Here is a 25,886-nt window from a genome sequence, read left to right on the forward strand (position 1 = left end):
GATTCACAGTTGGCATAGAACCATGCAAAGGAAGAACAAGAAATCTATTAGGACTACCAAGGAAATTATTCCCTTTAATCTTGTCCAGAAGCTTCAAAATTTCATCCCAGCCAATAAGGAACGCAAGGATTGCACCTTCTGCTTCATAGTGACAAATATACTCAATTGTACTTTCCACCTAAAATGTCAACATAGAGGTGTTAGCAGCAACTATTTTTCCTGGGTATGGTTAGCAGTGTATTAAGTTCAAATAATAGTTTTGGTGCACAAATGTGACAGCCATGCAGTTAACTAATGTAACAAGGATCAACATGAAATAAATAAAACTCAGAACAAAAAAATACTGTTTAGGTATTAGCACAAGACAGTATTTGGATGGAACTTATGGACATGGTGCTACGGTAGCACCATACTATAATGTATTATCTCAGAGCAAGACTGGATGAAATGACAAAACAGGAAATCAGAAATGTATCCTCCATGATGAAGAGAAGGGACGTCTATGGTTCTCTAATGAATCATTTACAAAAACATGACTTCCAGCTACTTGAGGAATTAATGTATGCATTTCAATTATACAAAAAATGCACAGTACTTACAAGGCTCAAATCTAGTTCAGCAGCAGACCAAGCTTCAAGGGACTGCCTTGTTGAACTGCTGTAATTTCCATACTCCTTAGTAATGTCAATGTCCTGGAAAAAAATGAGCAACCGAAATGCACTTTGTGTGAAAACTAAAGCAAAATGATTTCTGAAACAATTGTTTTCACAGTTTAGATTTTTTTATCTATCTGTACTTGCAGCTGAAGTGCTTAATCAGTGTGACACAATGCATATATAGAAGTACACAGCTAGACTAATCCATGCTCATTAGTGCTAAATTAAGGGGAAAAGAAGTTGAAAAACGAAGTTTACCTCAAAAACATCAGACAGTGGATCGCTCTTAACTGATGAAAACCTCTTTCTCCTTGAACTACCTGCAAAATTATCACGTTCGGAATTGATCCTGTAACATGTCTTTTCTAGAACATCTTCCAGAAATAACTCAGCAACAGGAAAAGTGAACCCCTGCTCAGAACACCTCAATGTAAATATATAACATACAGACACAATCAATCAGAAGTTCAATTTGATGTTGTTCATGAAACATTACAGTACCAGGATGTGCATCACTGGAGCATCTCCAAAGTACTTGGAAAATAGTTCAGCATTTATAGTTGCACTCATCAGTACAAGGCGAAGATCTGGACGTCTTGGTAGAAGGTCACGTAGTATTATAATGAGAAAATCTTCATTCATGCCGCGTTCATGAATTTCATCAACTAGTAAATGACTCACCCCCAATTAAGTCAGGCTCTTGAACCTGCAATTTATATACTATTTCAGTAAATTCAAAACGCAACTAAAATGGAAGCATTCAAGCATACAAAAAATAAACAATCGGTTGCATTAAATTGCATCAGCAAGTGTTAAGGTAGGTTGAAGTGAGCAAAATATGTCAACAAGGTTGGCTAAAAAGGAGGATACTGCTCCAAGCTGTAGGCTTTTGATGGTAAGGCATAGCTCTTGCAAAGGAGTCCTGAGAATTTCAGGTAACTAAAACTGTGGCATTGCATCGTGAATGATCTTTGGATAGAGCCGATAGCAAAAACCTGGCTGAACGCGGCCTGCACGACCTCTCCTCTGTGAATAAAATAAAGAGAGAACTGCATCTATTAATGGACTTTTCATGTCTGCAAAGAGCCTAGTTACATATTGTCAGCAGTAACATACCTGAGATGCAAAGAGAACTACACTTGGAAAACACCAGTCTGCTGGTCCTAGCTGCGATAGCATTGAACTGGCATGAGATGCAAAGCTTGACCTGATGCCGGTCCATTCCAACCATCGACTGTTAAAAGATCCTGATGGCGACACAGCAAACTTGCTTGACCTGGTGCAAGTCTCTGGGCCCTACATTCGGTTGAGCAGAGAATGACACAATCCTGTGAATTAAAATTCACCACCAGAGAGTACTCTTTATTAATTTAGCTGAATAGCTTCCTGTGACTCGACTCGATCCATCGATATTGCAGAGAAGAGCAGGCCTCGTCTGTCTAGCTGATGTGATGAACATGCATCAACCTTGCTTTCTACAGTATCTCCTCCTCATCCTCGTGCCTCTGCTGCTGTCCGCCTATGCTTATGATAGATCAGGTGAGTTCACCTTCGATGGTTTCTCTGGCAACGATCTAATAACCATGGATGCTGCAGCTTCTGTCACCAATGGCCTCTTGAGCCTCACTAGCGGGCAGAAGGAATTGAGAGGTCACCTGGCGGAGAGGGAGGTCGGCTGTGTCTCCCTGGCCGACGGCGGTGCAGAAGCCAGAGAAGCGAGGGCGGCGAGCGGGGAGGCGCACCCGAGCCTTGAGCGCGGCGATCTCGGCGAGCGCGTTGCTCTGCAGCTGGATCGGGCCGCGATACCTCCCTTCCCCGCAGACGACGCTCACGTCCCGCTCCAGCACCAGCACCTCGAACCCCTTCCGCCTGGCGGCGAGCGCGAAGGCCAGGCCGCCGATGTCGCCGCCGGCCACCAGGATGCGCGCCTTGGGCTCCACCAGGATGAGCCCCGCGCGGGCGGGAGGGAGGCTGGTCCTACGCCTCAGTCGCGGCCGCGGCCGCGGCGTGGACGGGGAGTAAAGCACGATGAGAAGATGGAGCGCTCGGTTGCTGCGGGAGACGGGGTGGAGCTGGCTCGCCGTGCTAGAGTGGGAGGAACGAGAGGAGGGGAGCGAGATCGTCTTTGGCGATGCGGCCCGCTTTGTGCTGAGAACGGTGGAGGAGCGGTGGGTCTGGCGGCGACGCGGCGGCCGCGGTTGGGCGTGACGGGCGCGGTTGGGCACGGGTCTGGCGACGGCTCGGCGGGCGCAGTTGGGCGCGGTGGTGGCGGCGCGCGAGGTGGAGGAGCGGTGGTGGAGGCGTGGCGAGCGCGGTGGCTGGCGGCGGTGCGGTGGAGGATTGCGCGCGGTACGTGCAGTGGGCAAGAAAGAAGAGAGTCGTGTGGGCGGGTTGGGGATTTAGGTTTTTAGGTTAAGTTCGACGGTGTCCATGTGGCCCACGAACTTAATATAAGAACGTGGGTACCCACGTTTCTAATACGATAAGTTCGACGGTTTTAGCTAGGGCGCACGGATTTAAACTAAGAACGTGGGTACCCACGTTTTTCAACAAACCCATGAACTTAACTCAATTAAGAACGTGGGTACCCACGTTCTTAAATTAACCCACGAACATTTGTTAGTTTCTTGTAGTGATTAGGCTTGGGTTTTAGGTACGCAACTCTTGTTGGGTCCTACAAGGTTAGTCACAATAGCTTTTGGTACCCAAATGCAAGCCTTGTCTCCTTTGCATTTGGATCCCAATTTTCTAGCAACCACTTTTTCATTTTTACATGAAAGTACAAACGTAGTGTTGCAAGCATGAAAGACAGTAGTAGGTTTATTACACATTTTCCTAGGAGCATGAGACACAAAATTTCTCCTAGGCCTACCATTACTATGCACGAAAGTAGAGCTAGAAGCAAACATAGCATGTGAATTAAACGCGTCATAACTCCTATTATAATGAGCATTTCTAGAAAATTTCCTATCATTATAAATGAAAGCATGATTCCTTTTATTACTATTTGCCATAGGGGCCTTCCCTTTCTCCTTGTTGGGAATGGGAGCCTTTTGGCTTGTTAAGTTCTTGGTTTCCTTTTGAAAACCAAGTCCATCCTTAATAGAGGGGTGTCTACCCACGGTGTAGGCATCTCTAGCAATTTTTAATTGATCAAAATTAATTTTGCAAGTCTTAAGTTGAGCATTAAGACTTGCCACCTCATCATTTAATTTGGTAATAGACATAAGGTGTTCATCACAAGCATCAACATCAAAATCCTTACATCTATTACAAATAATAACATGCTCTACACATGAACTAGATTTATTTGCTTCTTCTAACTTAACATTTAAATCATCATTAATGCTCTTTAAACTAGACACAGTTTCATGACAAGCAGATAATTCAGAAGACAACATTTCATTCCTTTTAATCTCTAAAGCAAGAGATTTTTGCACAATAACAAATTTATCATGCTCTTCATACAAAATATCCTCTTGCTTTTCTAAGAGTCTATTCTTTTCATTTAAAGCATCAATCAATTCATTGATTTTATCTACTTTAGCTCTATCTAAACCTTTGAATAAGCTTGAGTAGTCTACTTCATCATCACTAGAATCATCATCACTAGAAGTAGTGTATTTAGGGGTATCACGAACACTTACCTTCTTCTCCTTGGCCATGAGGCAAGTGAATCGTTCGTTGGGGAAGAGAGAGGACTTGTTGAAGGCCGAGGCAGCGAGTCCTTCGTCGTCGGAGTCGGAAGAAGAGCAGTCTGAGTCCCATTCCTTTCCGAGGTGTGCCTCGCCCTTTGCCTTTCTGTAGTTGTTTTTCTTCTCCTTCTTCCTGCTCTTTTCTTATTCCTGGTCATTAGCATTATCAGGACAATTTGCTATAAAGTGACCAGTCTTACCGCACTTGAAGCATGAGCGCTTTCCCCTTGTTTTGTTCTTGTTGGGGTACTCCTTGCGTCCTTTAAGAGCGGTCTTGAAGTGCTTGATGATGAGCGCCATTTCATCCTCGTTGAGCCCAGCAGCCTCTACTTCTGCCACCTTGCTAGGTAGCGCCTCCTTGCTGCTTGTTGCCTTGAGCGCAACGGGCTGTGGCTCGTAGATGGGCATTGGGCCATTTAATGCATCGTCCACATATTGAGCCTCCTTCACCATCATACGTCCGCTCACAAACTTCCCAAGAATCTCCTCGGGCGTCATCTTGGTGTACCTGGGATTCTCACGAATAAGGTTGACAAGATGGGGGTCAATTACAGTAAATGACCTTAGCATTAGTCGGACGACGTCGTGGTCCGTCCATCTTGTGCTTCCATAGCTCCTAATCTTGTTGACCAGGGTCTTGAGCCTGTTGTATGTTTGAGTTGGCTCCTCTCCCCTAATCATGGCAAACCTTTCTAGCTCGCCTTCCACCAACTCCATTTTGGTGATCACGGTGGCGTCGTTCCCCTCATGCGATATCTTGAGGGTGTCCCATATTTGCTTGGCGTTGTCCAAGCCGCTCACCTTGTTGTATTCATCCCTGCACAAGGATGCTAGCAAAACAGTGGTAGCTTGTGCATTCTTATGAATTTGCTCATTAATGAATACAGGGTTATCCGTACTATCAAAGTGCATTCCATTTTCAACTATCTCCCAAATACTAGGATGGAGAGAAAATAAGTAACTACACATTTTGTGACTCCAAAAAGAGTAGTCCTCTCCATCAAAGTGTGGAGGTTTACCAAGTGGAATTGAAAGTAAATGAGCATTGGAATTGAATGGAATACGAGAATAATCAAATGAATAATTTGAATAAACCGGTTTCTTTTTAGACGAGTCATAGTCATCGTCGTCTCTTGGTGAAGAAGAAGATTCATCGCAGTCGTAGTAGATGATCTTCTTGATACGCCTCTTCTTATTCCCGTCCTTCTTCTTGTGACTTGAGCCAGAGTCAGTGGGCTGGTTATCTCTTGGCTCGTTGAAGATAGACTCCTTCTACTTATCGTTGACCACCATCCCCTTCCCTTAGGATCCATCTCTTCGGGCGATTAGTCCCTTACGTGAAGAGAATGGCTCTGATACCAATTAAGAGCACCTAGAGGGGGGGGGGGTGAATAGGTGATCCTACAAAATTCAACTCTAAATAGCCACAAAACTTGGTTATAAGTGTTAGAGCGGCTAAGTGGCTTGAAACGATCTCTTGCGAACACAAATAATCACAGAGAGGAGTAATCACAAGAGACATGCGATTTTATCCCGTGGTTCGGCCAAGTGAAACTTGCCTACTTCCACGTTGTGGCGTCCCAATGGACGAGGGTTGCACTCAACCCCTTTCAAGTGATCCAATGATCAACTTGAATACCATGGCTTTTCTTTGCTTATCTCTTTTTCCCGTTTGCGAGGAATCTCGACAAATTGGAGTCTCTCACCCTTACAACAAAGATAACAATGAAAGCACAAGAGTAAGATTGGGAAGCAACACACACAAATCCGCAGCAACACACATGCACACAAGCTAAGACTTGAGCTCAAAATGAAGCACAATGAGTTCACAACTTAGAACGGAGCTCAAATCACTAACACAATCGATCAAGTGCGCTGAGACGGAGTGTGGGAGATTTTGAATGCTTAGTGAATGCTTGGGTGACTCCTCCATATAGCCCCAAGGCAGCTAGGAGCCATTGGAGACCAACAAGGAAGGCTAAGATTGCCTTCTGTCTGGTGACGCACCAGACAATCCGGTGCGCCCCCGGACAGTCACTGTAGACAGTCCGGTGCGGATCTCCTTCCTATTTTGGCGCTGTCGATCGTTGCAGATTCGTGGCAGTTGGCACACCGGATAGTGTCCGGTGCACACCGGACAGTCCGGTGCCCCCTGCCGACCGTTGGAGCGAGCCACGCGTCGCCCGCGGATTGCGCGGTCGACCGTTGCACAGTCGACCGTTGGCTCACCGGACAGTCCGATGAAGTTTAGTCGTACGTCGCTGATCCTTATCCCGAGAGTGACGACTTCGCCGTGGACGACTCACCGGACAGTCCGGTGCATCACCGGATAATCCGGTGAATTATAGCCGTACGCCACCGTCGAGTCCCGAGAGCGGCCAGTTCACCTTGACCTCGCCTAGCGCACCGAACATTGTCCGGTGCACCACCGGACAGTCCGGTGCACCCAGACCGAGCAGGAGTTGGCTGTACTTTTCCAATTCCTTTTCTCCTATTTCTAGCACTTAGACAATATATGTTAGTACTCAAAACAATGTATTAAGTCTAGAAACGTACCTTGTTACATGATTTGTACTTCTTCAATCTTTGGCACATTCAGAACTTAGAGAATGTGTGTTGGGAACTTAATCACCAAAACATTATAGAAATGGCCCAAGGGCATCCCTTTCAATGATGCCCTGGAGCTCGACGGTGATGGTTCCGTGGAGCCAGAAGAGGACCACGGAGTCCATCAAGGACCAGGCTGGGGATGGCGGGGTGGCGACATCGTCGAGGACGTGGTCGTCGAGGGCGTAGCGCCGCAAGGTGAGGAGGACCTGCCCCCTCCAGCGAGGGTAATGGGAGGACACCGGGTCCAGAATGACAGACACGAGGGACCAGATATTCTATAGTCTGACCGCCTGGGCGTGGAGAGCGGCGATGTGGTCAGCATCGAGTCCAGAGGCATGGGGAGCCTCTGGGGTGGGCGGGGGTGTCTCTTGGTCGACTGGAGGAGGGCCGATGGCGAGACGCTGCGTAGTGGCCATCTGGGCGATCAGTGTGGCGGCCAGGGCGCGCTCCTGTTCTAGTGCGCGGGACGTGGCGCGCTCGCGCTCCTGAGAGGTGGCCAGGGCAGCCTGGATAGCCGCGATGGCCGATGACATGGTGGAGTCGGTGGAGAGCGGCGTGGAAGCCCAGGTGGCATCGGCAACGAGCGGACGAGTGGTGGAGAACCCAGAGGGCGGCTGCCTCGGGAGGCGGGTCGGTGATAGGAGACCGGTAAGGGCGCCTGTACACGCCGGGTAGTTTGGTAGGCCAAGCCCGAAGGGGACAAGGTCGGCGGCGCGTGCGCTGGCCGCAGCAGTGGCGCTAGGCGAGGAGAGGCCAGCGGCCAGGGGCGCGGCCAGGCGCTCGTCAACGTCGGTGGTGGCTGCGCCAGCAGGGGGTAGACCTGCAACAGCGCCAGTAGGGGCTAGACCCGCGACAGCGCTAGCAGGGGCCAGTCCTGCGACTGCTCTGGCGTGGGCGGCCGCGTCAGGCACACCGGTGCCGACGTTCTACAGAGCAGCAGCGTGACGGTGGTCCATGGCCGGGTGGAGAAGGGCCGACGTGGAGGAGGCAGGCCGACGCGGAGGAGGAGGCAGGCCGGCGCGGAGCTGGAGGAAGACGAGCGAACCGGCGGTGGGGGAGGAGGCAGGCCGGCGCGGAGCTGGAGGAAGACGAGCGAACCGGCGGTGGGGGAGGAGGCAGGCCGGCGCGGAGCTGGAGGAAGACCGGCGCTGGGGGCGGACCAGCGGCTGAGGAGGAGGCACGCCGCCGCGTGGGGCGGACCGGCAGGACCTGCGGGTGGGGGCGCGTCTGCGCGGTGGATCCGGCAGCGTGCAGGACCGGCAGGAAGGCACGTGCGTGGCCAGGTGGGAGGAGGGAGGCGGCCGGTGTAGGGAAGGGAGGAGAGGGTGCCGCGGTGGCTCCAGGGGCGGCGGCGGCTCCAGGGGTGGTGCGGCGGCGGCTCCAGGGATGGCGGCGGCTAGGAGAAGGGTCGGTTGGGGAGAGAGAGAGGGAGGAAACCTAATTTGGCTCTGGTACCATATTGGAATAGTAAACTCTAACCCTAACATGGGTTAGGTGATGTATTAATAGACTGAGTAAACTAGGTCAGGCCTATTACAGAGGGGTGAGATAGTAATTACACGGAGAAAACTCCAAACCCTAAATGGGTATTCTAACAACATCCTTATGACTTTGTTTAGATGTTCATCGCTTAAAGTGTGTTGGTCGAATCGATATGTCACCAAATAATCCTATATATACACATGTACTGTGATGGATACAAGTGGCCTCGTGTGGCCGAAAGAAGAGCTCCCGTTTGTTTCCTCGCGCGCTTACGTTGTCGGCGGAGCATGACCAAGTGTCCGTGATAAGCCCCGGATGAGCCCCCGATGGCCAAGGTCTCGCCTCCTCCTCGGGATCATCATGTCGTCGTTGGTCCCTCGAGAGCGGCAAATTAATAAGTAAATGAGCAACTTTTTCTCGCGTGTGGTCCAGACTCCCGTCTTCTTCCTCGACCGCTAACCTTACCGGTCCCCAAATGTCGCCTCTCGTGCTGCTGCTCCTCGCGCACCTACTCGCCACGGCCACTGCAGCGGGAGCAGCGCGGACCAGGGACGACGGGCCTCCTGCTCCGTCGTCGTCGTCCCCGCGGGTGCCGGCGACGACGCCGCCGTGGCCGGACCAGTTCCACGCGGTGGTGGTGACGAACCTGAGCGCGCGCGGCGGCGGGCTGCAGCTGATCGACCTGTACTACGACTGGCCGCGAGGGCGCGACCTGAACATCGTCCGCGACCAGCTGTCCGGCGAGCGGCGCTGGAGCTGGAACGTGGAGTGGAGCAACGGCACCGCCTTCCTGTTCGACTCCGCGTCCTGCCGCACCTTCCAGTTCGCCGTGGGCCTCCTGCCGCCCGACTGGAAGGCCCGCGGCGCCGCCTACCTGGGGCGCGACCGCGTCGACGGCTTCGACTGCCACGTCTGGTCCAACTTCGTCTTCGCCCGCTACTACGAGGACGTCGCCACCGGACGCCCCGTCAGCTGGAACTTCAATGGTATGTACGGATGTACCTGGCTGCTATGAATTGATGCAGCAGCAGAGCAGTGATGCATGGTTTCTGCATGCGGCTCTTGTCTTCTTCCCAGGGCTGCAGCGGCATGTGCTGAGCTTCGAGGCGGGGGCAGTGCTGCAGGACTCCTCCAAGTGGCAGGCGCCGGCTTACTGCTTCACCAACACCAATGGCAGCAGTGCCGACGCCGCCGCTTCGTCTTCCTGAGATCACGTCGCTGGGCCTCCGGAGTCCGGGCTCCACCTGCAGCTGGACGCTGCATGTCATTTGGCAGTCGGCTCTCATCTTGATGGTTGACTCAGGAGAGCCTTTTACTATTAGTCAGTACCGATTCTCGCGTCGCGTGGGCTAGAATCCGTGCGATGCCACGGAACATAAATTGACGAGCCTTCAATAGCGCGACGGACGACGTGAGTATAATGGTGGGATTGTTTAGTGGTGCTATTAAGAATCAACTCAATAATCATAATACATATTGAATCCTGTCATTTTTATTGAAAGAGATCCAAGAAATTCCAACACACGTTTAAGCATCGTCTCGGATGTTTATCTTTCAAACGTCTGACAAGAAAAAATGATGTTCTGTTAACAATTAATCAAGGCATGAGAATTTGTGAAGCACCAAAAAGATTAAGTTTGGCAACAATACACACACATAATTACACCATCGTATCAAGAAAAAACAAACCAGATGCATCAGTAATCCCTATTAACAAAAACTACATCTGGATGACGATATGGACATTTCACAAGATAAGCTAACCTCATCAGAAAGTCAGAATATTTTGAAGGCCTTACCTTCTCCGTGCTGCCACCTGTACTATATTTTCTATGGATCTGTATGGAAGGACACTTGGTCAGAAAATCAACATAGTTTGTGAAGAAAGGAGAATGTTTCCGCCAAACTGACCTTCATATGGAAATAATAATGTCGTGTAACAGAACTGTCAATGTTAACAAAAAGGTACAGCTCAGAATCAACAGCTCTGTTGCTAGCAGAACTTTAACTTTGACAACAGAGCCTTGGGCAGTTTACACTGTAATAGAACTGTCAATGTTAACAAAAAGGTACAGCGCAGTCCCACGCTCGCGTCGCTCCCACGCGGGGCGACACGGGCGGCTCCCAAGCCCGCCGCCGCTTTCCCTCTCTTCCTCTCTCCTGCCACGCCGCCGCCGGAGCTGGCCGCCGGCATGGCCGTCTGGCCGGCAGGGAGGGTGGCGGCGAGGCTCTCTTCTTCGCGTTGGTGGCGCGCTCCGCAGCAGGCCGGCAAGACATCCCTCGTGCGGCTGCGTAGAGTTGTCTGGATGGCTACTGCGGCTGTGGCGGCGCCGGCTGGTGCCCGCGCAAGTGCAGGGGACGGCGGCTGGGGTCGCTGGCCCGTGGCCCAGGCGGTCGGCTCCGGTGCTCGGGGGCTAGATCTGGACCCTGTCGACCGGATCTGCCTCAACAGCTGGCAGTTGGTGCGGTGGCGGTTGCGGTGGCGGCCGGTGGCGGTTGCGGTGGCGGCAGTTGGTTGGGGCTTGTGCAGGCGGCGACTCCGCCACCATGGCCTCCTTGTGGGTTCGGCGAGGCCTTGTTTTGAGCTACGGTCGTTAGATCTGGCTCCCTGGTGGTGGTGTGTGGCAACAACAAGTGGGCAGCAGTGGCCCTGACGGCTACTACGGGGTTTGTGCGTCAGAGCGGCAGAGGTAGCTTGCTTTTGTTCTGGGGCCTCGCTTGGCATTGTGCTGGGGTTTTCTTGGGCGAAAGCCTTGGCGACGGTGACGCCCCTGGGCGCCGCTTCCCCTGTTGAGGGCGTCGTGCTTCCCAGCACTGTCTTACATGGGCGAAATCCCCGTCCATTTCGGACCGGCGACGGTGGCGTCCTCGACGTCACTCCCTTCCTGAAGGCGTCGCTACTGCTGGCGGGAGCAGGACAGAGGTTCAAAGTTTTGGAAGTCTCGCTGGTGAAGAATCGGAGCTGTCTTGAGCGGGGTGTCTCGTGCTTGGCAACGACGGCGCGCCGCATTCTTCCTCCTCTTGGGTCGATGTTTGTAGTCGTCGTCGTTTTTCATTTAGCCTTGTGCTGCCTATCTTGGGGAGTCGGAGCTGCTCGTCACTTATGTTGAGCTCGGCAACGATGACTCATGATGTGTATTGTGTGGGGGGTTGCTGTTGTCTGGGTTGTTTGTATTCCCTGTGTAGGTTTTGGGTCCGGTTTCCCTTAAAACTGGATCAATTCATTTCTTCTTAATTGAGAGGCAGAGCTCCTGCCATTACGTTCAAAAAAAACAAAAAGGTACAGCTCAGAATTAACAGCTCTATTGCTAGCAGAACTTTAACTTTGACAACAGAGCCTTGGGCAGTTTACACCATTTTTGACTACCGAAAGTGATCTAAGACCTTGGCTTCTTCTCCTTGAAGAGTGCAAGCAGCGACACACCAGAAACCTTAACAACCTTGAACCTGACACCAGGAATGTCTCCCACAGCATGACCCTTACGAGTTACGACCAAATCCAGCAATCAACACCTCATCCTACAGCAAGAGAGATGGTTAGCTTTTTCATTACATAGATCTTGACAATCATTACAAGGTGAATTGGTCAACAGACATACATTCTCCTCGATGTAGTTTAGGCAACCATCATTCGGCACAAAGGCAACAATCTTCTTTCCATTCTTCACCAGCTAAACACGGACACACTTACGGATGGCCGAATTTGGCTGCTTGGCCTCAATACCACTACACAATGGAAACAAACACACCTTAGCCCAAGAACATGAAGTACAACATAACAAAAGCACAAATCATTCCCATATCTGGCATACATTTTCTCCAGAATGATGCCCTTAGCGTGAGATGATCCAGCAAAAGGTTTTTCCACTCATTGCCCAAGTGGCTTTTTTGTATGCTTTGTTAGCCCACCTCTGGTTCCTACGATGGGTCTTGAGCTTGCGCCCAACTCCCATACCACGTGTCTTCCTGTGATGTGAATTCAAGATCGATATGTTAACTCACATAAATCGCAGGCTCTGCAAAACCCTAAACAACGTGGTAGCAGAAGGCCATATGTCTCACTACAGATAAAGGCAAACAAAAAAGAAAAATATAGATTGCGGCAAAGTATACAATATAATCCTCTTTCAAATATAAAATATAGCAGTATTCCACAACTAAATGGCCACATGATCAACAAATTTCATATTTTAACCATCCATGTTCCAATCCATACAAGCTTTAGACATTTCTGTTTGATTCTCACTTCATTGGCGGACTTGTGGCACGAAGCTGTATTTGTACCAAAGTCATTCGGTAAGGTTATTGCAATCTCTCTCCTTTCAACTGCAGAGGCTGGCTCAAGATCCCAACTACGCCGTAGCTAGGGCTGCATCAAGAGCCATTAATGAACTCAAGAAGCAGTGGGAACTTGAAGAAGGTGACAGTCTGAGGTTTGTGATGAATCAGAATCTGGCCTCCGGGGATACTGATGATGACAATTCAGTAGCAGATGATGCCTCATGAGTCGTAAACAAGAAGAAAGATTCCAGTTTCAGTGGCAATGGATCAAAGCATAAGGAATCACCATGGGCAGCACATAAGCATTCCCATTTTACTTTTAGGACTCAAAATCAGATAAATGTGTTCTGGAACTTGGGTAAATGGGGGAATTCTGAAAACAGTGTAAATAGAAGTCTGCTCCCTTTGGATATTGTTCATGCATGAAGCAAAATGTTATATCTGCTGCCATATGTCTCACTACAGATAAAGGCTCTGCATAAATCGCAGGCTCTGCAAAACCCTAAACAACGTGGTAGCAGAAGGCCATATGGCTCACTACAGATAAAGGCAAACAAAAAAGAAAAATATAGATTGCGGCAAAGTATACAATATAATCCTCTTTCAAATATAAAATATAGCAGTATACCTAACCAAAATGCTGCTAATGATATAACCGAAATGCATGCAAAAGTAATATAATGCTGCTAATGATCATTTCAGTACTGATTTCTATAAATGTTTACTAATCGAAACTGTTAGTAAGTGGTATGGTATACTGCTATAATATACAGTGTTTGATAATTATTTTCTGCAAGTTATGTATGCAAAAATTATTTTCTGCAAGTTATGTATACTACACTGCACAGATCATTGCAACAGGACAAGTCATTCGACCCACATACTGGTCAACGCCAGCACACAGTACACCTGTTTAAACCAACAAACATTAACCCTTGCAATTTATTTTGAGAACATGAATCAATTAGACCTCAATTTTTTTCACATATCCTACATTGAGTTAAAGATTATTTCAAACGGGAACAAAGGAAACCGAGCGAAACTTACTATACAAACAGTAGCAACACAAGGGAGCAGAATCGTAGACTGTAAGAATGACAAGCAGAACAACAAAAAGCATCGATATGAAGCATGTGGGCTGATAGGTATTATAGGCATGATAGGTGGAAGAATGACTTGTACAATGCCTCGACCTTTACAGCTGTTTTTAAGCACTAATCAAGTGAATAAGAACAACAAAAACAACTGTTTTTAAGCACATCTAACAGAAGCAAATCAAGTGAATAAGAACAACAAAAACAACTGTTTTTAAGCACATCTAACAGAAGCAGCGATATGAAGCATGTTTATTTTATTTGGGATGAACAATTATATGAACCTTAAATAAGAATGAATGAATAAAGAAATACAAAATAATAAATAAAATTATTTGCCCGTTGATCCTTAACTAAGAATGAGTAGATATGCATGCCTAGACCATCTTTGATAAAGAAATTACAGATCTAGTTTATGGGTGAGCTCTCTCATATCTCCTCACAGTTTGATAGTGTAAGTATCTTGTAGTGGTTCCTATAGTTTATCTGTTTTACTTATCTGTCCTTAAAAGTTCAGACCATCATTATTTTCCTTGTATTAGATGTTTGGCCATGTATGACAGTCAGAATATCATGCTGTACATTCTAGGAATGCTGCTTAGTTATGCAAATTTGCTCAGATATTTTGAAGCTGTAATACAATTCCTACGCCTATAATAATACTTCTGTCAGATGTGCTTTAAAACAGCTGCTTCTGCTCTGTTATTCATGAGTCATCCCAAATAAAGCCCACAATCATGAAGGTGTTGCCGATCTTCTTGAACAACCTGTACAATGCCTCGACCTTGTTCATGCTGACTGCAAGAATGACAAGCAGATGCAACCCAACCAGGCAGGAAAAGGATGACCAAAATCACAAACAAAGTTATTAGTGTGAGCCAAAAAACCAGCAATAATCAAATGCACAGTTTTTTAGGACTCATGTTGAAGCAAGTGCTAGTCAGCAGAATCAAATTGGAATTAACAAGTGAAGACAATGTATACGATATGATGCTCTAGGTGATTACCGAAAAGTATCAAATCATGTATTAAGATAAACATATTACTCACCAAGATAACAGATATGCATGTTTGGAAGTAGTAGATCTGTTTAGACTTGAAACTTTGATCAAATCTGTTTATACTTGAAACTTTGATCAAGTCAAAGTGAAACCGCATTGTACACAAGAAACATAATTGTATTAATTTGTTAAACCATTAATTGAAAATGCGTAGAAAAATAGCAAGCATTACTTCATAGCACAGAACTGTAGATCACTATAAGCAGAAGAACATGCAATAGAACAAAGCATTTTGAAAATAAAACACAATTTAAAGATCTCATGCAGTCCATTCTTCATCAGTGACATATTTCTATCTAGCTGTTAGAAGTATGACTCATGAATTCAAGGGCCACAGTTGGAACAAATTTATGGTTGCAATAGCTTTCCATCTATCAAGGATATTATAATCGATAGAGATGACAATTCAGGCTATCAGATGATATAATAAGAAGGCAAAATAAATTAGCAAGTATTATAAGGAAAAGGAACTATTTATTTATATTCCTAACAAACCATCATGCATCTAAGCTCAAGTAATCTCCTTCTCACTGAAAAGCGAAAAGAAAATATGCAGTATGTTCCTTTTTTCATTATTTCTCTGATTTTCTAAGGTTAGGTTAGAAAAATAAATAACTGAAAAGTTTTGAACAGGGTAAAAATGACCAACCTGAAGTACTTCTAGAAGTTTTTCCTCGGAAACATTCGTAGACCACCTTTTCCCAATCCAAAATGTTGGAAAATAACTATAAGTTTCCAGAAAACCATATTAATTAACAAAAAAAACAACAATAAGATGTAATCATAGCAAAGCTACCAACTTTTCATGCCAATTTTGGTGCCAGCAAGGGCAGAAATAACATATAACTGATGCTTCTTGTCCTGAAATTTAGAATTCAGAAACATTAGCACGACGACAAGTGCTCCAGTCAGAACTATATTACACCAGTTGCCATAGATATACCTTTAAGAGTAATTTTCACTCAAAGCACCTCCTAAATGGCCAACTGAAAGGGAAATAGGCTTACACCTTTTCCTAATTGATTTTGGTGGTTGAATTGCCCAACACAAATAATTGGACTAACTAGTTTGCTCTAGACTATAAGTTTTACAGGTGCCAAATGTTCACAATAAACCAATAAAAAGACCAAGAAAGGGTTCAAACAAAGAGAGCAAAAGACAACCGAAGTGTGCCCTGGTCTGGCGCACCGGACTGTCCAGCGTGCCACCTGACAGTGTCCGGTGCACCAGAGAACTCAACTCCGAACAACTCACCTTCGAGAATTCTAGGAAGCTGCTCCGCTATAATTCACCGGACTGTCCGGTGTGCCAGCGGAGTAACGGCTACTACAGCGCCAACGGTCGCCTGCAACAGCATTAAATGCGCTACAGTGCGCGCAGAAGTCAGGCACGAGCCAGAAGGCGCACCGGACAGTCTATAGGACCTGTCCGGTGCACCACCGGACTGTCCGGTGGCCCAGAAGACAGAAGCTCCAACGGTCGAACCCTAACGGTCGGGTGACGTGGCTGGCGCACCGGACAGTGTCCGATGGTGCACCGGACTGTCCGGTGCGCCATGCGACAGCAGCCTCCACCAAACGACTAGTTTGGTGGTTGGGGCTATAAATACCCCAACCACCCACCATTCATTGCATCCAAGTTTTCAGACTTCATACACCTTACAAGAGCTATAGCATTCAATACAAGACACAACCAAAGAGATCAAATTCTCTCCCAAGTCCAAAGATCATTCCAATCAAATAGTGACTAGTGAGAGAGAGACTTGTGTTCATTTGAGCTCTTGCACTTGGATTGATTTTCTTCTTCTTTCTTGATTTCAACTCAATTGTAACCAAGACAAGAGACACCAATTGTGTGGTGGTCCTTGTGGGGACTTAGTGTCCTGTTTGATTGAGAAGAGAAGCTCACTCGGTCTAAGTGACCGTTTGAGAGAGGGAAAGGGTTGAAAGAGACACAGTCTTTGTGACCACCTCAATGGGGAGTAGGTTTGCAAGAACCGAACCTTGGTAAAACAAATCACCATGTCATTCGCCTTATTTGCTTGTGATTTGTTTTCGCCCTCTCTTTCGGACTCGTTTATATTTCTAACGCTAACCCCGGCTTGTAGTTGTGCTTAAAGTCTGTAAATTTCAGATTCGCCCTATTCACCCCCCCTCTAGGCGACTTTCAATTGGTATCGGAGCCCGGTGCTTCATTAGAGCCTAACCGCTCGAAGTGATGTCGGGAGCATCCGCCAAGAGGGAGATCAGGACCGGCGACAAGTCCGCAAGCTCGGGGAGAACGCACTCAAGGGAGTCCGCCCACAAGCACAAGGAGGAATCATCTTCCTCCATCAAGTCCCAATGAAAGGGTGACAAGAAGAAGAAGATGAAGAAGGTGGTCTACTACGAGACCGACTCTTTGTCACCCTCCACCTCCGGCTCGAAATCGGCATCCGCATCTTCTAAGCGCCATGAGCGCAAGAAGTATAGTAAGATGCCCCTTCGCTATCCTCGCATTTCAAAACGCACTCCATTACTTTCCGTTGCATTAGGCAAACCACCTATGCTAGAAGGTGAAGATTATTCTATGTGGAGTGATAAAATGAGGCATCACCTAACCTCACTCCACAAAAGCATATGGGATATTGTTGAGTATGGAGCGCAGGTACCAAAGAAGGGAGAAAAGGATTACGACTCGGAGGAGGTCGAACAAATCCAACACTTCAACTCCCAAGCCACTACTATACTCCTCGCCTCTCTAAGTCGAGAGGAGTATAATAAGGTGCAAGGGTTGAAGAACGCAAAGGAAATTTGGGACGTGCTCAAGACCGTGCACGAAGGAGACGAGGTGACCAAGATCACCAAGCGGGAGACGATCGAGGGGGAGCTCGGTCGCTTCATGCTTTACCAAGGGGAGGAGCCACAAGTGATGTACAACCGGCTCAAGACCTTGGTGAACCAAGTGCGCAACCTCGGGAGCACAAAATGGGATGACCATGAAATGGTCAAGGTTATTCTTAGATCACTCGTTTTCCTTAACCCTATGCAAGTTCAATTAATTCATGGTGATCCTAGATACACACTAATGTCTCCCGAGGAAGTAATAGGAAAATTTGTGAGCTTTGAGTTGATAATCAAAGGCTCCAAGAAAATCATCGAGCAAGGCGCCTCCTCCACACCCGATGTACAACCCGTTGCATTCAAGGCAACGGAGGAGAAGAAAGAAGACTCTACACCTAGTAGGGTCCCGATCGACGCCTCCAAGCTCGACAACGAGGAAATGACGCTCATCATCAAGAGCTTTCGCCAAATCCTCAAGCAAAGGAGGGGGAAGGACTACAAGTCTCGCTCCAAGAAAGTTTGCTACAAGTGTGGTAAGCCCAGTCATTTTATCGCTAAATGTCCTTTGTCTAGTGATAGTGACAGGGATAACGACAAGAGGGGGAAGAAGAAGGAGAAGAAGAGATACTATAAGAAGAAGGGCGGCGATGCCCATGTTTGCCGGGAATGGGACTCCGACGAGAGCTCCATCGACTCCTCCTCCGACGAGGACGCCGCAAACATCGCCATCACCAAAGGCCTTCTCTTCCCCAACGTCGGCCACAAATGCCTCATGGCAAAGGACGACAAAAGGAAGAAGGTAAAATCAAAATCCTCCACTAAGTATGAAACTTCTAGAGATGAGGATAATTCTAGTGATGATGAGGATAATTTGCTCATCCTTTTTGCCAACTTAAACATGCAACAAAAGGAAAAATTAAATGAATTAATTAGTGCTATTCATGAGAAGGATGAACTCTTGGATAGCCAAGAGGACTTCCTAAGTAAGGAAAACAAAAAGCATGTTAAAGTTAAAAATGCTTATGCTCTAGAGTTAGAAAATGTGAAAAATTATCTAGTGAGCTAAGCACTTGCCATGATGTTATTTCCAACCTTAGAAATGAAAATGCCAAACTAATTGCTAAGGTTGAGAAGTCAAATATTTGTGATGATTCAATTGTCAATCTTAGAAATGATAATGCTAGTTCAATTGCTAAGATTGAAAAATTAAATGCCTCTCTTGCTAGCCTTAGAAATGAGAATGAGAAATTAATTGCTAAGGCTAAGGAATTAAATGTTTGCAATGTTTCCATTTCCAATCTTAGAGATGAAAATGCCATATTACATGCTAAGATTGTTGAATTAAATTCTTGCAAACCCTCTACATCTACCATTGAGCATGTTACTATTTGCACTAAATGTAGAGATGTTAACATTGACGCTATCCATGATCACATTGCTATGATTAAACAACAAAATGATCATATAGCAAAATTAGATGCTAAAATTGCCGAGCATGAGTTAGAAAATGAAAATTTTAAATTTGCTCGTAGTATGCTCTATAGTGGGAGATGCCCTGGCATTAAGGATGGCATTGGCTTCCAACAGGGAGGCAATGTCAAACTCAATGCCCCTCCTAAAAGATTATCTAACTTTGTTAAGGGCAAGGCTCCCATGCCTCAGAATAACGAGGGTTACATTTTGTACCCTGCCGGTTATCCTGAGCACAAAATTAGGAGAATTCACTATAGGAAGTCTCACTCTGGCCCTAATCATGATTTTATGTACAAGAGTGAGGCATCTAGTTCTAGGCAATCTACTCATGCTAAATTGCCTAAGAAGAAAACTCCTATTGCATCAAATGATCATAACATTTCATTCAAGACTTTTGATGCATCTTATGTGCTAACTAACAAATCAGGCAAAGTAGTTGCCAAATATGCTGGGGGCAAACACAACGGGTCAAAGACTTGTGTTTGGGTACCCAAGGTGCTTGTTTCTAATGTCAAAGGACCCAGGATCGTTTGGGTACCTAAGAACAAGGCCTAAAATTGTTTTGTAGGTTTATGCATCCGGGGGCTCAAGTTGGATCATCGATAGCGAGTGCACAAACCATATGACAGGGGAGAATATGTTCTCCTCCTATGAGAAAAACCAAGATCCCCAACGAGCTATCACATTCGGGGATGGAAATCAAGGTTTGGTCAAAGGATTGGGTAAAATTGCTATATCTCCTGACCATTCTATTTCTAATGTTTTTCTTGTAGATTCTTTAGATTATAACTTGCTTTCAGTTTCACAATTATGTAAAATGGGCTACAATTGTCTTTTTACGGATATAGGTGTTACTGTCTTTAGAAGAAGTGATGATTCAGTAGCATTTAAGGGAGTGTTAGAGGGTCAGCTATACTTAGTAGATTTTGATAGAGCTGAACTCGACACTTGCTTAATTGCTAAGACTAACATGGGTTGGCTCTGGCACCGCCGACTAGCCCATATGGGGATGAAGAATCTTCATAAGCTTATAAAGGGAGAGCACATTTTGGGACTAACCAATGTTCATTTTGAGAAAGACAGGGTTTGTAGCGCATGTCAAGCAGGGAAGCAAGGTGGTGTTCATCATCCACACAAGAACATCTTGACACTGTCAGGCCACTGGAGCTACTCCACATGGATCTATTCGGCCCGATAGCTTACATAAGCATCGGCGGGAGTAAGTACTGTCTAGTTATTGTGGATGATTATTCTCGCTTCACTTGGGTGTTCTTTTTGCAAGAAAAATCTCAAACCCAAGAGACCTTAAAGGGATTCTTGAGACGGGCTCAAAATGAGTTCGGATTAAGTATCAAGAAGATAAGAAGCGACAACGGGACGCAGTTCAAGAACTCTCAAATTGAAGGCTTTCTTGAGGAGGAGGGCATCAAGCATGAGTTCTCTTCTCTCTACACGCCACAACAAAATGGTGTAGTGGAGAGGAAGAATAGAACTCTATTGGACATGGCAAGGACCATGCTTGATGAGTACAAGACTTCAGATCGGTTTTGGGCCGAGGCGGTCAACACCGCTTGCTACGCCATCAACCGGTTATATCTTCATCGAATCCTCAAGAAGACATCTTATGAACTCCTAACCGGTAAAAAGCCCAATGTTTCATATTTTAGAGTCTTTGGTAGCAAATGCTTTATTCTTGTTAAAAGAGGTAGAAAATCTAAATTTGCTCCTAAGGCTGTAGAAGGCTTTTTACTTGGTTTTGATTCAAACACAAGGGCATATAGAGTCTTTAACAAGTCCACTGGACTAGTTGAAGTTTCTTGTGACATTGTGTTTGATGAAACTAACAGCTCTCAAGTAAAGCAAGTTGATCTTGATGAGCTAGATGATGAAGAGGCTCCGTGCGTCACTCTAAGGAACATGTCTATTGGGGATGTGTGTCCTAAGGAATCCGAAGAGCCTCCACAAGCACAAGATCAACCATCTTCCCCCATGCAAGCATCCCCACCAACTCAAGATGAGAGTGAGGCTCAAAATGATGAAGGAGAAGATCAAGAAGATGAGCCACCTCAAGAGGAGGGCAATGATCAAGGGGAGATGTTAATAATCAAGACAAGGAAGATGATGATGGTCCAAGACCACCACACCCAAGAGTCCACCAAGCAATACAACGAGATCACCCCGTGAACTCCATCCTCGGCGATATTCATAAGGGGGTAACTACTCGATCTCGTGTTGCTCATTTTTGTGAACATTACTCTTTTGTTTCCTCTATTGAGCCACACAGGGTAGAGGAAGCACTTCAAGATTCGGATTGGGTGCTGGCGATGCAAGAGGAGCTCAACAACTTCACAAGGAATAAGGTATGACATTTAGTTCCACATCCTAACCAAAATGTTGTAGGAACCAAATGGGTCTTCCACAACAAGCAAGATGAGCATGGTGTGGTGACAAGGAACAAAGCCCGACTTGTGGCAAAGGGATATTCACAAGTCGAAGGTTTGGATTTCGGTGAAACCTATGCACCCGTAGCTAGGCTTGAGTCAATTCGTATATTACTTGCCTATGCTACTTACCATGGCTTTAAGCTTTATCAAATGGACGTGAAAAGTGCCTTCCTAAATGGACCAATCAAGGAGGAGGTCTATGTTGAGCAACCTCCCGGCTTTGAAGATAGTGAGTACCCTAACCATGTTTATAAACTCTCTAAGGCGCTTTATAGGCTCAAGCAACCCCAAGAGCATGATATGAATGCCTAAGAGATTTCCTTATCACTAATGGCTTCAAAGTCGGAAAAGCTGATCCTACTCTCTCTACTAAAATACTTGCAAATGATTTGTTTGTATGCCAAATCTATGTTGATGATATCATATTTGGGTCTACTAACGAATCTACATGTGAAGAGTTTAGTAGGATCATGACACAAAAAATTGAGATGTCGATGATGGGGGAGTTGAAGTATTTCTTGGGATTTCAAGTAAAGCAACTCCAAGAGGGCACCTTCATTAGCCAAACGAAGTACATTCAAGACATACTCACAAAGTTTGGGATGAAGGATGCCAAGCCCATCAAGACACCCATGGGAACTAATGGGCATCTCGACCTCGACACAGGAGGTAAATCTGTAGATCAAAAGGTATACCAATCGATGATAGGTTCTTTACTCTATTTATGTGCTTCACGACCGGATATAATGCTTTCCGTATGCATGTGTGCAAGATTCCAAGCCGATCCTAAGGAAGTTCACCTTAGGGCCGTAAAACGAATCTTGAGATATTTAGTTTATACTCCTAAGTTTGGCCTTTGGTACCCTAGGGGATCCACATTTGATTTAATTGGTTATTCTGATGCTGATTGGGCAGGGTGTAAAATTAATAGAAAGAGCACATCAGGGACTTGTCAGTTCTTGGGAAGATCTCTGGTGTCTTGGGCTTCAAAGAAGCAAAATTCTGTCGCTCTTTATACCGCCGAAGCCGAGTACATTGCCGCAGGCCATTGTTGCGCGCAATTGCTTTGGATGAGGCAAACCCTTAGGGACTATGGTTACAAATTAACCAAAGTTCCTCTTCTATGTGATAATGAGAGTGCAATCCGCATAGCGGATAATCCCGTTGAACATAGCCGCACTAAACACATAGCCATTCGGTATCATTTTTTAAGGGATCACCAACAAAAGGGGGATATCAAGATTGCATATGTTAACACCAAAGAACAATTAGCAGATATCTTTACCAAGCCATTAGATGAGCAAACATTTACCAAACTTAGGCATGAGCTAAATATTCTTGATTCTAGGAATTTTGATTGATATTTTGCACACATAGCTCATTGATATACCTTTGATCGTATCTCTTTCATGTGCTATGACTAATGTGTTTGTCAAGTAAATTTCATACCAAGTCATAGATTGAAAGGGAAAAGTAGTCTTCGGCGAAGACAAGGCTTCCACTCCACTCCATCAAATTATTCATCCTTCGTCATCGCTCTGCATCGCTCTCCACTTTGGTATAATCTTCACTCATATGTTATTTACCATGGGGAGAGAAAGTAAGAAGTGCTTATATTTCTCTCACAAGTATCCGTTTTTGGCGATTCATGCCAAAGGGGGAGAAAGTATTAGCCCAAAGCAAAAGGACCGCACCACCACCAATTTCAAAAATTTAGTCTTTCAACTTGTATTTAAAGAAGTGTTTTTCACATTGATTTTCAAATTGGTATACCATCTTCAAAATTAATATCTAAAACCCTCTTGAACACTAAGAGGAGGATTTCATTAAGGGGGAGTTTTGTTTAGTCAAAGGAAAAGCATTTAAAACGGGGGAAGAAAATCTCAAAATCTTGAAAATACTTCTCAAAATCTTACTCATTTACCTTTGACTATTTTGCAAAAGACTTTGAAAAGATTTTCCAAAACATTTGCAAAACAAAACAAGTGGTGCAAGCATGGTCCAAAATTTTAAATTAGAAGAAAGCCATCCATGCATATCTAGTAGAAATAATTATTGGTTTCATTCCAAGCAACCTTTGCACTTACATTATGCAAACTAGTTCAATTCCGCACTTCTATATTTGATTTGGTTTGTGTTGGCATCAATCACCAAAAAGGGGGAGATTGAAAGGGAAATAGGCTTACACCTTTTCCTAATTGATTTTGGTGGTTGAATTGCCCAACACAAATAATTGGACTAACTAGTTTGCTCTAGACTATAAGTTTTACAGGTGCCAAAGGTTCACAATAAACCAATAAAAATACCAAGAAAGGGTTCAAACAAAGAGAGCAAAAGACAACCAAAGTGTGCCCTGGTCTGGCGCACCGGACTGTCCGATGTGCCACCGGACAGTGTCCAGTGCACCAGGGAACTCAACTCCGAACAGCTCACCTTCAGGAATTCTGGGAAGCCGCTCCGCTATAATTCACTGGACTGTCCGGTGCACCACCGGACTGTCTGGTGTGCCAGCGGAGTAACGGCTACTACAGTGCCAACGGTCGCCTGCAACAACATTAAATGCGCTACAGTGCGCGCAGAAGTCAGGCACGCGCCAGAAGGCGCACCGGACTGTCCGGTGGCCCAGAAGACAGAAGCTCCAACGGTCGAACCTTAACGGTCGGGTGACGTGGCTGGCGCACCGGACAGTGTCCGGTGACGCACCGGATTGTCCGGCGTGCCATGCGACAGCAGCCTCCACCAAACAGCTAGTTTGGTGGTTGGGGCTATAAATACCCCAACCACCCACCATTCATTGCATCCAAGTTTTCAGACTTCATAGACCTTACAAGAGCTATAGCATTCAAGACAAGACACAACCAAAGAGATCAAATTCTCTCCCAAGTCCAAAGATCATTCCAATCAAATAGTGACTAGTCAGAGAGAGACTTGTATTCATTTGAGCTCTTGCGCTTGAATTGCTTTTCTTCTTCTTTCTTGATTCCAACTCAATTGTAACCAAGACAAGAGACACCAATTGTGTGGTGGTCCTTGTAGGGACTTAGTGTCCCATTTGACTGAGAAGAGAAGCTCACTCGGTCTAAGTGACCGTTTGAGAGAGGGAAAAGGTTGAAAGAGACACGGTCTTTGTGACCACCTCAACGGAGAGTAGGTTTGCAAGAACCGAACCTCGGTAAAACAAATCACCGTGTCATCCGCCTTATTTGCCTGTGATTTGTTTTTGCCCTCTCTTTCGGACTCGTTTATATTTCTAACGCTAACCCCGACTTGTAGTTGTGCTTAAAGTTTGTAAATTTCAGATTCGCCCTATTCACCCCCCCTCTAGGCGACTTTCACCAACACCCAACATGTTTGGCCTACCATAGCCAAAAAGAAAGTAAATCAGTATACTCACGGTAAATCAACGGAGACCACTGCAGAACAAAGTGTGGCGGTCGACTCAATGTTCCTCCACTGTCAACACAACAGGGTGATGTGCCTCTGTACACTCTTAATAGGACTATATATTTACTTTTTAAAAAACTGAATTATTTACTTTATGAGCACCGATAAACAACACACCGTTCTGCAGCTCAGCCCCTCCATGGCATCACAGAGAGCAGCGCCGTCGAGGTTGGTGGAGGCGGGTCCGTTGAGAAAACACGGGGTGGTAATTAATCTGCCGTAAAAAAACACTTGAGGCGAAAGTGTCCAAAGCCAGAGGAGAGAAAGAGAAGACTCGTACTTGGAGGGCAGGTGAAAGGAAGAGGAAAGAGGGCGAGTGCGACTGGAGGCGCAATGCGGTGGAGATCTCCCGCCGTGCTGCGGCTGCAGCTGTGGCTGCTCGCCGTCTCCGCGTCGTCGGCTGCCCTCGGTGTTCTCGCGGCTGATCTTAGCAAAGGTGAGCTCTCTTGCTTGCTTTGCGTCTAGCTGGAGATTCGGCCCTTCATGCTGGAAATCTTGCTAAATGCGGCACATGGCCACCAGGTTCTCGCATTTGTGCTGGTACTGCGCCGTCGGGGTCAGGGTTGGTGGAGGCGCGTCCGTGGATCCCACCCTCACAGAGAGCAGCGCCGTCGAGGGCGAGGGCGAGGGCAGTGGGCGCGCGTGGGAGGGAGCAGTTCACGGTGAGCGGGCGAGAGGAACAGTTCGCGGGGCGGGGAGGGAGCAGTTCGCGGGCAGGGGAGGGAGCAGTTCGCGGTGCCCGCGCGGGATGCGGGGAGGAAGGACGAAGACGCGCGCGGCGGCGGGCATCACAGGAGGGAGCAGTTCGCGGGCGGGGGAGGGAG

General features: G+C 46.5%; 1 protein-coding gene, 1 long non-coding RNA gene and 1 pseudogene across 4 annotated transcripts; 1 reads left to right on the forward strand and 2 right to left on the reverse strand.

Moving 5' to 3' along the window:
* Window positions 1–599: 599 nt before the first annotated feature.
* LOC109940999 (uncharacterized) lies at window positions 600–1,062 on the reverse strand. Its single transcript, XR_002263831.1, has 2 exons — window positions 915–1,062; window positions 600–692 (listed from the first exon to the last, which is right to left on the reverse strand). It is a non-coding gene; the product is annotated as an uncharacterized lncRNA (long non-coding RNA).
* A 7,597-nt stretch (window positions 1,063–8,659) lies between these two features.
* LOC100276382 (uncharacterized) lies at window positions 8,660–9,948 on the forward strand. 3 transcript variants are annotated; one of them, XM_035960462.1, is made up of 3 exons: window positions 8,660–8,841; window positions 8,974–9,429; window positions 9,521–9,948. In XM_035960462.1, exons 1-3 carry the CDS (start codon window positions 8,759–8,761, stop codon window positions 9,732–9,734), a joined length of 753 nt encoding a protein of 250 aa, XP_035816355.1. In that variant the 5' UTR covers window positions 8,660–8,758; the 3' UTR covers window positions 9,735–9,948. The 3 variants fall into 3 exon arrangements, with proteins under 3 accessions (XP_035816355.1, XP_008651206.1, NP_001143659.2); XM_008652984.4 differs by having other exon boundaries at window positions 8,662–8,778; window positions 8,876–9,429; NM_001150187.2 differs by having other exon boundaries at window positions 8,747–9,429; window positions 9,521–9,941.
* A 1,805-nt stretch (window positions 9,949–11,753) lies between these two features.
* LOC103632073 (40S ribosomal protein S23-like) lies at window positions 11,754–13,811 on the reverse strand (annotated as a pseudogene).
* Between the last annotated feature and the right edge of the window lie 12,075 nt (window positions 13,812–25,886).

This window comes from Zea mays, chromosome 7 (genome assembly GCF_902167145.1).
Source record: "Zea mays cultivar B73 chromosome 7, Zm-B73-REFERENCE-NAM-5.0, whole genome shotgun sequence".
In the NCBI taxonomy this organism is placed as follows: Eukaryota; Viridiplantae; Streptophyta; class Magnoliopsida; order Poales; family Poaceae; genus Zea; species Zea mays.

Excerpts from the sequence above, each read along its gene's own strand:
- LOC100276382 (XM_035960462.1), top strand. The coding sequence starts at position 8,759 with ATGAGCCCCCGATGGCCAAGGTCTCGCCTCCTCCTCGGGATCATCATG. Across the intron at positions 8,842-8,973 it reads CGAGAGCGGCAAATTAATAA|CGGGAGCAGCGCGGACCAGG; the intron begins GTAAATGAGCAA and ends CGGCCACTGCAG. Across the intron at positions 9,430-9,520 it reads CGTCAGCTGGAACTTCAATG|GGCTGCAGCGGCATGTGCTG; the intron begins GTATGTACGGAT and ends TCTTCTTCCCAG.